The sequence below is a fragment of the Gorilla gorilla genome, chromosome 1, assembly GCF_029281585.2.
Source record: "Gorilla gorilla gorilla isolate KB3781 chromosome 1, NHGRI_mGorGor1-v2.1_pri, whole genome shotgun sequence".
NCBI lineage: Eukaryota > Metazoa > Chordata > Mammalia > Primates > Hominidae > Gorilla > Gorilla gorilla.
The window spans coordinates 44,752,703-44,766,091 of NC_073224.2; the positions used below are offsets into that span (position 1 = coordinate 44,752,703).

The 13,389-nt window shown below is 38.5% G+C and overlaps 1 protein-coding gene across 2 annotated transcripts in view; it reads right to left on the reverse strand.

Moving 5' to 3' along the window:
• Positions 1-13,389, reverse strand: part of DTL (denticleless E3 ubiquitin protein ligase homolog) — a 68,508-nt gene that overhangs the window by 40,927 nt on the left and 14,192 nt on the right. For both annotated transcript variants that reach the window (XM_004028365.4, XM_055370924.2), the window contains one exon: positions 931-996. In XM_004028365.4, the coding sequence (XP_004028414.1) occupies positions 931-996 (66 nt within the window). The remainder of the gene's footprint in view (positions 1-930; positions 997-13,389) is intronic.

The window sequence follows — 13,389 nt, forward strand, 5'->3', positions numbered from 1 at the left end:
AACAAAAAACCAGAAGAGAAGAATTGTAATGTTCCCAACACAAAGAAAAGATAAATGTTTGAGGTGATGGATATCCCAATTATCCTGATTTGATCATTTCATGTTCTATATATGTATCAATATATCACATATACCCCTGAAAATATGTAGAACTATGTTACCAATTTTTTAAAATGCAGACACAAAAAAAATTTTTAATAAATTAACTAAAAGTGAACAGTGAGATAATCATCGTCTGCTTAATGGCATCATGAGACAACCATGAGCTTGTTTAATTCAATCTAATTCTTTAAAATCAGGCTGGGCCTGGTGACTCACGCCTGTAATTTCAGCACTTTGGGAGGCCGGGGTGGGCAGATCACTTGAGGTCAGGAGTTTGAGACCAGCCTGGCCAACATAGTGAAACCCCATTTCTATTAAAAAAATACAAAAATTAGCCAGGCATGGTGGCAGGTGGCTGTAATCCCAGCTACTCAGGAGGCTGAGCTAGAGGAATTGCTGGAACCCAGCGGGTGGGGAGTGCAGTGAGCCAAGTTCACGCCACTGCACTCCAGCCTGGGTGACAGAGACTCCATCTCAAAAAAAAAAAATAAATAAAATAATAAAATAAAAAAATTCTTAAAAACCAAAATAAAGACATTTACCAGTGAGGCTGCGTATTAATATTTTTAAGTCCATCAATAATGTGGGTAAATGGCATTATAATTCAGAAGACAATATGAGATAAATACATGAGTGTAACAGTGACACTCATGTATTTATTACTCAGGACACTCAGTGAAGATCCTGAGATCTGGAACGGTGAGCAGAAATGGGAAATTATGAGTACATGCCCCCTGGTGGTAATCAGATGAAATCACTAACTCTTTCACTCAAAATTAAGTACAGGGTAATCCCAAATCTCTCAAAATTAAAATAGATCTAGATAACCTTTTTTGTTGCACCTGGTATCCCAGACCATAATGTTGCCATCTCTTCCACCTGTACAGAATACAGCTGTGGGGAAATAAACAGATTATTAAGAGGTTAACAAAACCAGTCAATGACACACATATTTCAGTTTAAATTTCGTAGACTATCTATTACTTGCTAGGTACTGTATCTGTCACTGGAGATCAAACATTTAAAAATATATGGCTCAATAACAAATAGGAAAAAGGATTATGAAGAGCTTGAGATGCTAATGTTGAACCAAAACTTCATAGAATCACCCCTGTAAATTTTTTAAAACCCATATAAAATATATAGTACAGTTGTAATAAGAATAACAATCAAGAGTCAAAATACAGAGTGCTTCTTATTCTAAATGTTAGCTACTATCCCGCGTGTTTTATAAAAATTATCTCAATCCTTGCTATCAACCTTATTAGGTAAGTACCAAGAGAGGCACAGAGAGGACAAGTAACTTGTAAAGGTATTCCTGGCAGTATGAATCCAGAGCTTACACTCCAAACCTCTAAACTCAGTATAGAGGCTCAGTATAAAAATATGGACCAGATCCATATGAAGTTTGTTAAAGAGGTTGCCTATGGGATGCAATGGGATTGGAAAAGGCACTATAGGAGAACTTCAATTTATCTGTAATGTTTTATTCTTTAAAATTAAGCCAGAAAAAAACCCTGCTTCCTGTGTGAAAGTGAGCACTTAAACTAATCCACTTGCATTAGTTGTAAATGGGATAAAACACAAAAACAGCTACCTGAGGGCTCTGTGGAAACTGAATGAAAACATGCAATTTTTCTTACTGATACATAATATTTTACATATTTATGGGGTATATGTGATATTTTGATGCCTGCATAGAATGTGTTATGATCAAGTCAGGGTATCTGGGGTATCCATCACCTTGTATTCATCATTTCTATGTGCTGGGAACATTTTAAGTTCTCTCTTCTAGCTGCTTGAAATATACAATAATTTGTAAGGTGACAATAGTCAGGTATCGAACAATGGAACTTATACCTTCTATCTAACTTTATGCTTGTATCCATCAAGCAACCTTCCTTCATTCCCCCCTCACACCCACTCACTTTCCAGCCTCTGGTTATTTATCATTCTACTCTCTACCTCCATGATACTGTTTTAGCACCCACATATAAGTGGGAACATGTGAAATTTATCTTTTGTGCCTGGCTTGTTTAACATAATGTTGATGTGAATGACATTTCCTTATGGCCAAATAGTATTCAATTGTGTATATACTACATTTTTAAAAACTCTATTTGTTCGTTAATAGACAGGTTGATTCCATATCTTGGCTATTGTGAATAGTGCTGCAACAATGTGACTGCAGTTATTCCTTTGATACACTGTTTGTCTTTGAATCAATACCCAATAATGAGACTGCTAGATCAATGGTAATTCTATTTGTGTTTTTTTTTTTTTGAGAAATCTTACTGTTTTCCATAGTGACTGGACTAATTTACATTTCCACCAACAGTGTACAAGAGTTCTCTTTTCTCCACATCCTTGCCAGCATGTTTTGTTTAATAATAGCCATTCTAACTGGGTTAAGATGGTATCTCACTGTGGTTATCAGTCATGTTGAGCAGTTTTTCACATACCTGTTGGCCATTTGTATGTCTTCTTTCGTGAAATGTCTATTCATGGTCTTTGCCTACTTTTTTTTTTTTTTGAGACAGGATCTCACTCTATCACTCAGGCTGGAGTACAGTGATGTAATCACCGCTCAGGGCTCAGTGATCCTCTCATCTCAGCCCCACCAAGTAGCTGGGACTACAGTAGTACACCACCATGCCCAGTTAATTTTTTTGTATTTCTTTGTAGAGACAGTTTTGGCACATTGCCCAGTCTGTGTTTGCCTGCTTTTTAATATTTTTTCTTTTCTACTGTTGAGTTGTTCGAGTTCCTTGTATACATTCTACATATTATTCCCTTATCAGATAAATAGTTTGCAAATACTTCCCATTCAAAAAGTTTTGGCATGCAAGAAGCTTTTTAGTTTAGTATAGTCTAGTTTATCTATTTGTTCTTGTTGTCTGTGCTTTTGAGTTCTTGGCCAGCCATAAAATCTTTGCCTAAACCAATATCCTGAAGTGTTTTCCCTATGTTTTCTTCTAGTAGTTCTATTGTTTCAGGTCTTACATTTAAGTCTTTATACTCCATCTTGATTTTTTTTTTTTTTTTTTTGAGACTGAGTCTCACTGTGTCAACCAGGGTGGAGTGCAGTGGTGCTATCTTGGCTCATTGCAATTTCTGCCTCCTGTGCTCAAGCGATTCTCATGCCTCAGCCTTCCAAGCAGCTGGGACTACAGGCGCGCCTACCACATCAAGCTAATTTTTTGTATTTTAGTAGAGGTGGGGTTTTGCCATGTTGCCCAGGCTGGTCTTGAACTCCTGAGCTCAGGCAATCCACCTGCCTTGGCCTCCCAAAGTGCTAGGATTACAGGCATGAGCCCCATGTCTGGCCTATCTTGATTTTCTTTAATATAGTGAGATAGAGGTACAGTTTCATTCTTCTGCATGTGGATACCCAGTTTTCCCAGCACCGTTTATTGTAGGTTCTCGGCACCTTTATTGAAAATCAATTGGCTGTAAATATATGGATTTATTTCTGAATTCTCTATTCTGTTCTATTGGTCTCTGTGTCTGTTTTTATGCCATGCTGTTTTAGTTATTATATTAGCTATATTCTTTTTGCTTAGGATTGCTTTGGCATTTGGGTTCTTTTTGGCTCCACATAAATTTTAAGATTGTTCTTTCTACTTCTGTGAAAAATGATGTTGGTATTTTGATGGGGATTGCACTGAATCTGTAGATTGCTTGGGGTAGTATGGCCATTTTAAAAATAATAATTTTTTCCCATCCATGAGCATGAGGTCTCTTTCCATTTGTCTCCTCTTCAATTTCTTTGATCGGTTTCATACTTTTCCTTATGGAGGTCTTTCACCTCTTTGGCTAAATTTATTCCTAAGTTTTATTTTTTTTGTAGCTATTGTAAATGGGATTGCCTTCCTGATTTCTCTCTCAGCTAATTCATTATTGATGTATAGAAATGCTATTTTTTTGTATGTTGATTTTGTATTCTGCAACTTTTAATGAATTTATCAGATCTGAGGTTTTTTTTTTTTGTAGTCTTTAAGTTTTTCTAGACATAAGATCATAACATCAGCCAAGGAAAATACAACTTCTTTTCCAGTTTGGATACTTTTTACTTCTTTCTCTCGCCTGATTGCTCTGGGTAGAATTTCCAGTACCATGTTGAATAGGAGTGGTGAAAAGCGTGCGTCCTTGTCTTGTTCCAGTTCTCAAGGGAAAGGCTTCCAGGTTTTTTCGATTCAGTGTGGTGTTAACTGTGAGTCTGTCATATACAGCCTTTTTATGTTGAGATATGTTCCTTCCATGCCTAGTTGGTTGAGTTTTTTAATTCGGAGGAGATGCTGAATTTTATCGATTTATTTTTCTGTATCTACTAAAATGATCATATGGTTTTTGTCCTTCATTCTGTTGATGTGATGTATGTATCATGTTTATTGATTTGTCTATATTGAGCTATTCTTGCATTCCTGGGATAAATCCCACTTGATCATGGTGTATTTTTTTTTTTTTTAATGTGCTGTTGAATTCAGTTTGCTAGTATTCTGTTGATTTTTGCATCTATGTCCATATGTTCTGTAGTTTTTTTGTGTGTGTCCTTGTCCTTGTCTGGTCTTGGTATCAGAATGCTGGCCATGTAGAATGAGTAAGGGAGAATTCCCATCCTTTTCAATTTTTGGAATAGTTTGAGAACTGGTGTTAGTTCTTTAAAAGTTTGGTAGAATTCAGCAGTGAAGCCATCTGGTCCTGAACTTTTCTTTGTTGGAAGACTTTTTATTATTGCTTTGATCTTGTTACTATTGATTTGATCAGGTTTCCTAGTTCTTTCTGATTCAGTCTTGGTAGGTTGTATGTGTCCTGTAATCTATCCATTTCCTCTAGGTTTTCTAGTTAGTGTATAGTTGTACACAATAGTTTCTGATGATCTTTTGTATTTCTGTATTATCAGTTGCAATGTTTCCTTTTTCATTTCTGATTTTATTTAAGACCATCTTTCTTTTTTTTCTTGGTTAGTCTAGCAAGTACCTTATTGATTTTGTTTATCTTTTCCGAAAACCAACCTTTTGTTTTGTTGACCCTTTTTCTTGTTTTTTTAAGTCTCTATTTAGTTAGGCTCTGCTATTTATTATTTCCCTCTATTAATTTGGGGTTTGGTTTGTTCTTGCTTTTCTAGTTCCTTGAGGTACATTGTTAGATTCTTTTAAAGTCTTTCTACTTTTTTGGTATAGATGTGTATTGCTATAAACTTTCCTCTTAGTACTGCTTTTATTGTATCCCATGGGTTTTGGTATGTTGGGTTTCAACTTTCATTTGTTTCAAGAACTGTAAAAATTTCCTTAATTTCTTCCTTTACCCAAGTCATTCATAATCATACTGCCTAATTTCCACGTATCTGTAGTTTCCAAACTTCCTTTTGTTGTTGATTTCTAGTTTTATTCCATTGTGGTCTGAGAAGATTCCTGATATTATTTCAACTTTTAAAAATGTGTTGAGACTTGTTTTGTGTCTTAACATGTGGTCTAGCTTGGAGAATATTCTGTTTGCTGATGAGAATGTGTATTCTGTAGCTGTTGGATGAAATGTTCTGTAAATATCTCTTAGGTCCACTTGGTCTAATGTGCAGTTTAAATCCAATTTTCTTTCTAGATATCTGTCTAACGCTGAGTGGGGTGGCTGAAGTCCTCAACTGTTATTGCACTGGAGTCTCTCCCTTTAGATCTAATAGTATTGGCTTTATATATCTGTGTGCTCCAGTGTTAGGTATATACATGTTTAGAATTGATATATCCTTTGGCTGAACTGATTTATCATCATAGAATAACCTTCGTTTCTTCTTACTGCTTTTGACATAAAGTCTGTTTTATCTGATGTAAGTATAGCTATTCTTGCTTGCTTTTGGTTTCCATTTGCATGTAGTATCTTTTTACATTCCTCTATTTTCAGTTTATACTTGTCTTCACAGGTGAGATGCGTTTCTTGTAGGCAGCATATAATTAGGTCACATTTGTCTATTTGCCCAGTCTGTACTTTTCAAATGGAAAGTTTAACATGTTTACATTCAACGTTATTGATATGTGAAGGCTTATTCCTAACTTTATTGATTGACTTCTGGTTGTTCTGTATATCCTTTGTTCCTTCCTTTCTCTGGTACTTTTTATCATTATGGTTTCATGGTATTCGGTAGTGGTAACATTTCAGCCTTTCCTCTTTCTTGTGTGTTTGCTTACCAGTAGTTTTTATATTTTCTTGTGTTTTCATGACAGTAGATATTGCTCTTCACTTCCCGGTATAAGACTCTTTTAGTATTTTCTGTACGGCCCATATTAATTTCCTCAGCTTTTGCTTGTTTGGGAAAGACTTTATTTCTCTTTTATTTATGAAGGATAACTTTACTGGGTGTAGTATTCTTGGGTGGCAGGTTTTTTTTTTTTTCTTTAAGCATGTTGAATATATCATCTCATTCTCTCCTGAACTATAAGATTTCTGCTGAGAAATCTGCTGTTAGGTCTGATGGGGTTTCTTTTATAGGTGACTAGATGTTTTTTCTCTGCTTTTAGAATTTTCACTTTGTCTTTGACTTTTGAGTTTGACTACAATGTGCCATGGAAAAAAAACCTTTTTGAATTATATCCATGTGGGGATCTTGGAGCCTCCTGTATGTGGATATATAAATCCCTTGCTAGACTTGGGAAGTTTTCACCTATTATTTTGTTAAATAGGCTTTCTAACCCTTTCATTTTATCTTTGCCTTCTGGGACACTGAAAATTCATATATTTGGCCACTTTATAGTGTCCCATATGCCATGAAAGCTTTAGTCATTCATGTTTATTATTTTTTCTCTATTTTTGTCTGACTAGGTTATTTTAAAAGATCTTCAAAACATCTTCAAGTTCTGGGATTCTTCTGCTTGATCTAGTCTATTGTTGAAGCTTTCAAAGGTATTTTGTATTTCATTAAATGAATTCTGTAGTTCCAGAATTTAGCTCTATTTTATGATACCTATCTCTTTGGTAGATTCCTCATTCATTTCCTCAATTATTTTTCTGTTTCTTTGTATTGTCTTTCAGAATTCTCTTCTCACTGAGCTTCCTTAGTATCAATATTTTGGATCATTTTTCCAGGATTTTGAGAATTCCTTTTTGATTGGGATTTGTTGCTGAAGAATTACTGTGTTCCTTTGGATGTGTCACATATCCTTGCTTTTTGATTTCTCTGTGTTTTTATGTTGATATTTGTGCACCTGGTGTAACAGTTGCTTTTTCCAATTTTTTGAATTTGGTTTGTAGTGGAGAACATTTTCCTGAAGATGTATCTATGGTGATGGTTGGAGAGGACACTTGGCTTTGGTTCTGGATGCAAGCAGTAGCATAGTCTCTATCATTTCTTTTGGCCATAAATAGAGTCATTGGTATCTGGTTTCGTTGGTAGATTAGAGTGTGGTTTTTAGTGCAGACTGGTTAAGTTTTGCCAGAAATTGAAATACCAGGTGGGCCAGTCTTCAGGCCCCAGTGGTGGCAGCAGTGGTCTGAGCCTGTGTGTCCTTTGGCCCCAAGGCAGCATACACTGGCACTGGTGTTAATGGATCCAGGCAGGTAGATTCTTGGGCCTTCAGATGGCTTACTCAGGTATTGGAAATGGCAGCAGTGGGCCAGGTGGGTGGGCAAGTTCTTGAGCCCCTGGGCAGGAGGTGTGGAGTGGTGTGGATGATGACAGTAGCAGTGATGAAAAAATCCCCTGGAACCCAAGTGTTCCGTACTAGTGTTGGCGGTGGCTGTGACAGGTTGGGCAGGCCAGTCCCTAGACTTGCAGGTTGCATGTACAGGTTGGTGGCAGCTATGGTGGTAGCAGCAGATTGAGTAGGCCCAAGTTTAGACTCTAGGAGGAGTGCTCAGGCACCACTGGTGATGAACTGAACTGGGCAATCCTCAGGCCTCCCAGAGGGTGTGCTTGGGTAGTGGCGTGTATGAAGCCAGGCTGGGTGGAACTGCCCTCAGTGACCCTGGTGGTGCATGCAGGTGCTGGCTATGGAAGGCAGGGGTGGGGTGATCCCCAGGCTTCCGGTGGAATGCTCAGGTAAGGGGCAGCAGCAGCTATGCTGCAGTACTGACATGGAAAGTGAGGTTGCTTTCCCTGGGAGTACCCATAGGCAGGCAGTTAAAGGACTGAGTTTTGCTTACACCTCTGCCCTGCAGCAGCCCAGAGTGGTGGTGGTTGCAGGCAGTGGAATTTGTCCTTGGGGAGTGTGAAAATGTGCAGCTGCCCCTCCACTCAGGGGAATGAGGTCGCTGTGTGTGGCTCCCAATTCAGCCTGGGTGGCAGGGCAGGACACAGTCTGGTGGGGGCTGGGCTCTGAAAATCAGTGTTACAGCTGCTTAGGACTTGAGGGTTTGTGGAACCCAGTATGATATCTCTCTGGAGCAATGCCTTCATGAAGTCTCCAGGCAGCTCCCTATGTTAGTCTCAGGGTCCGTGAGCATCAAGGGGTCTCCCATGGCTATTATTAGGGTTCACAGTGGGTATTTGGGCTGCTGGGGGTCTCTCACTTACTCTTTCCCTGCATAGGAAGCCTCTCCAGATTCCTAGCTGATCCCAGCCAAACAGGCTGCTTTACTTTTCTCTCCTTCCTTGCTTCTGGAGCTTCTTATCACTTCTCTGTTGAATCCCAGTGTTCTCTCTTAGATGATCTATTTGAAGGGTGATTATCTACGATCTCACTGTCACTATAATATCTCACTATTTTGGTTCCACTCTGTGAAAGAGGTGAGTACCAGATGTATCTAGTCAGCCATGTTGAAACCATTCGTCTAATTCAGCACTTTTTAAGTGTCAGGCACTATTCATTCCTTTTAACAGCTTTGGTTGTACAGACTGTCACTCAGGTTCATTTTTCCCCTCTTTTGTTGGAATTTACTCTGCCTAAAATAGAAACTGTTGTTTGGGGATAAAATTTACTCCTCCCTTTAAGTTACCACTTTCCTCCTTTTTTTTTTTTTTTTTTGAGGTGGTGTCTCGTTGTCACCCAGGCTGGAGTGCAGTGGCACGATCTTGGCTCACTGCAACCTCTGTCTCCCAGGTTCAAGCGCTTCTCCCGCCTCAGCCTCCCGAGTAGCTGGGATTACAGGCATGTGTCACCACACCCGGCTAATTTTTTATATTTTTGGTAGAGACAGGGTTTCACCATCTTGGCCAGGCTGGTCTCGAACTCCTGACCTCAGGTGATCAGCCCACCTCAGCCTTGCAAAGTGCTGGGATTACAGGCATGAGCCACCGCGCCCGGCCTACTTTCCTCTTAAACATGCAATTTTTGGAGGAGAGTCAACATCTTTAGCAAATGATTGGCCTGAGATTAAGTTACTGGGTTTTTTGGTGTTTTTTTTGTGTGTGTGTGTGATTTTACCTTGAGGACAGCCAAAGTTGCAGCATTAATACCAGGCAGCTAAAATGCAAATTGAAAAATCTGCCATCTTTCAAGCCAGAAGAACCAGGAAAAGGAGACTGGGAGCAACAAGAACAGTCAGAGAGTGAGGGGATGGGGAAAACCTGGAGACAGCTAGAGAAAGGGAACCCATGATTCCGCGTTTAAACTCAGTCCAAGTCTCTGGCTGATCCCTGTACCATATGGGCAAGAGAAACTGAAAGCAGTTTGCAGCTGAGGCTTAAACTAAAGAAAATAATTGAGATAAGATCCACTGCCCTCCTGTAGGTGTGACAGTCTTCAATTTGGATCCAAACAAGTGAATTGCCTGTTAAAAAAGGAACACCAACTCTTTTCTAAGCAATATAACAGAATCTAGAATCCAACATACCACTCGCAATGTCCTGAATATAATCTTAAATTACTTGACTTATAAACAGCCAGGAAAACGAATAATTCTCAAGGGAAAATAAATCAATGGAAGCCAATCCCAAGATAATCCAGATACTGATTTATCAGATAAGGTTGTAAAGGATACATAACCATGTTAAATGAGTTAAAGAAACGTACACTTAGCCTGGGCAACATGGCGAAACCCCATCTCTACAAAAAATACAAAAATTAGCCGGGTGTGGTAGCATGCACCTATAGCCTCAGCTACTTGGGAGGCTGCGGTGGGAGGATCACTTGAGCCTGGGAGGCAGAGGTTGCAGTGAGCAGATTTCGCCACTGCACTCCAAACTGGGTGACAGAGTGAGACCCTGTCTCAAACAACAACAACAAAAAACAAAAAAAGGAAGAAAAAAATATATACACTTATAATCAATAAAAAGATGACAAATCTCAGCAGGAAACAAACAAACAAATGAAGGTCAGCCACTGTGGCTCATGCCTGTAATCCCAGCATTTTGGGAGGCTGGGGTTGACAGATCCCTTGGGCCCAGAAGTTCAAGACCAACCATGGGTGAAACCCCATCTCTACAAAAAATACAAAAAGAAATTAGCCAGGCTTGGTGGCATGCGCCTATGATCATGCTACTGCCCTCTAATCTGGGCAACAGTGCCAGACCCTGTCTTAAAAAAAAATAAGAAAATTTTAGAACTGAAAACCAGTATCTGAAATTAAAAAAAAATCACTGGATAGGCCTAAGAACAGGCTGGAGAAAATAGAGAAAGTGAACTTTAGGACAAATTAATAGAAATCATTCAATTTGAAGAAGAGAGAGAAAAATAGAACTGAACATTAGGCTAAATTAAAGAAGCCAGTCACAGAAGACCACATATTGTATCATTCCATTTGTATGCATGTGTATAATGGGAAAATCTATAGAGACCAAAATTACTATAGTGGTTGTATAGGGTTGGAAGGAATGGGTGAAAGTACTGCTAATGCGTTCAAGCTTCTTTTTGGGCTGATGAAAAGATTCTAAATTTAGATTGTGGTGACAGCTGCACAACTTAGTGAATAAACTAAAAACCACTAAACCATGCACTTTAAATGGATGAATTTTATGGCTTGTTCATTTTATCTTAAGTTTAGGATAACTGAAAAAAAAGAAAACCTCAAGGATGCATGGGATAATTTAGAAAAGTCAAATACATGAGTAATTGAAAAAATATATATATATATGGGTAATTAAGGTAACAGAAGAAGCAGGGAGGAGAGAGAATATGAATAAATTAGGCAGAAAAAATATTTCTTTCTTTCTTTCTTTTCTTTTTTTTTTTTTGAGGCAGAGTCTCGCTCTGTTGCCCAGGCTGGAGTGTGGAGTACAGTGGTGCGATCTCAGCTAACTGCAACCTCCGCCTCCCAGGTTCAAGCGATTCTCCTGCCTCAACCTCTTCAGTAGCTGGGATTACAGGTGCCCACCACAACGCCTGGCTCATTTTTGTATTTTTAGTAAAGATGGGATTTCATCATGTTGGCCTGGCTGGTCTTGAACTCCTGACTTCAGGTGATCTGCCTGCCTCAGCCTCTCAAAGTGCTTGGATTACAGGCCTGAGCCACCACACCTGGCCCAGAAAAAGTATTTCAAGAAATGATAGAAAAATTCCTATTCAGTAAAAAGGAATTTACAAATACAAAAAGCTCAACAAGCCTCAAACAGGAAAACTGTGAAGGGAACCATGACTAGACATACCACAGTCAAACTGCTAGAAACCAAAGACAAAAAATCTTGAAAATAGTCAGGAAAAACAGCATATTATATACAGGGAAATGATTTTAACAACCACAGAGTTCTCAATGAAAGCAGAGATGATAGTGGAACAACTTTAGGCAATGAAAGGAAAAAAAAGCTGTTGACCTAGAATTTCATATCCAACAAAAATGTCCTTCAAGAATGATGATGAAATAAGGACATTTTCAGGTAAAGAAAAACTAAGGTAAATTATTACCATCAGACTCACACTATAAGAAAAGTTAAATATGTTGTTCAAGGAAATGATATCAGAGGAGAGGAAAAAGATGGCATTGCCAGGGAGAAATCATGAGTTCAGGGAGGAATTGTGGGTTCACTTTTTGATATGTTGAATCTGAAGTACTTGCAGAAAGGTTAAGGCTAGGAATATAGATCTGGGTCAACACAAGTAGGATGAAAAACAAAACAAAACTGGTACAGATGAAACTGTCCAAGAAGGTATAGGTTGAAAGCAAAAAAACGCTAAACACCAAATCCTGGGCCTTGCTAACACTTCAAGCTAGGTAAAAGCAACTATGAAAGAATAAAGAGAAGGACAGAAGGAGTACCAGAGGGAGTGGGATATCACAGATTCTAAGCAAAGACTTTTATTGAAATTCTATAAAAGACCAAAAGTGTAACATATTATACAAGCAGAAGAAAAGACCTGAAAAGTTTCGTGCTTTCTGATAATTAGATAATTAATAACCTTAGCAAGAGTGATTTCAGGAAGAGGGCTAGATGTGGAAAATAGATTAAACCAAATTAAAGGAGATGGAAAATATGAAACAGTAACAACTAAAAGAGAACACAGGGTTAAGATATTTGGGAAAATAGGCCACAGACGTTCTTGAGTCTTTCCTAAGGAGAAACAGCCAATAGAGAGGGAGAACTTGAAGATACAGGGTAGTGGGGATACATGTGATGGTGGAAGGTCTTGGGAAGGATCAGGAATGTTTCTCAATTTTAGCTACACATTGAAATCCCTTGAGGAACTTTGGAAAAATAAATGCCTGGCCCACTTGCAAGAGATTCTCATTTAATTAAAACTTGAGAATGAAGAATGAGAAAGAAGGTGTAAATATAGGTAAGTTTGTAGGAGAGGAAATAGAAATAAATTTATAATCAATTTTAATTATCCACTAGAAGTTCTAATACCTGCCCTTTTGCCACACAAAGCACTTATCTGAGTCCATTTTCTTTGCTTTTAGTTGGTAGATACTTAGGGAAGGCAAATTCCATTAGTATGACTATGTCCAGTTAGGATTATTTGTATCCTACCTATGTAGGGTGGAAGGAACTGGACCAAAGATGTTTTCTACCATACTACCTACAAAAACCCCCATAAAACACTAAGTATTTATATGGTCCTCTGATTGATTATAGATAGATTGATTGATTTAATTAATTTATTTTGAGACTGGGTCTCACTCTATTGCCCAGGCTAGAGTACAATGGCACAATCACAGCTCACTACAGCTGCAAACTCCTGGGCTCAAGCGATCCCCCCACCTCAGCCTCCCAAGTAGCTCGGACTATAGGTGCATACCACTGTACCAAGCTAATTTTCTGTTTTCTTAGATATAGGGTCTCACTATGTTACCCAGGCTGGTCGTGAACTCCTGGCCTCAAGCAATCCTTCTCAGCCTCCCAAGTTGCTGGGATTATAGGGATGAGCCACCATAATGAGCTCAGATTAAAAAAAAAAAAGTATTCATATTTCACCTCACTTTTAT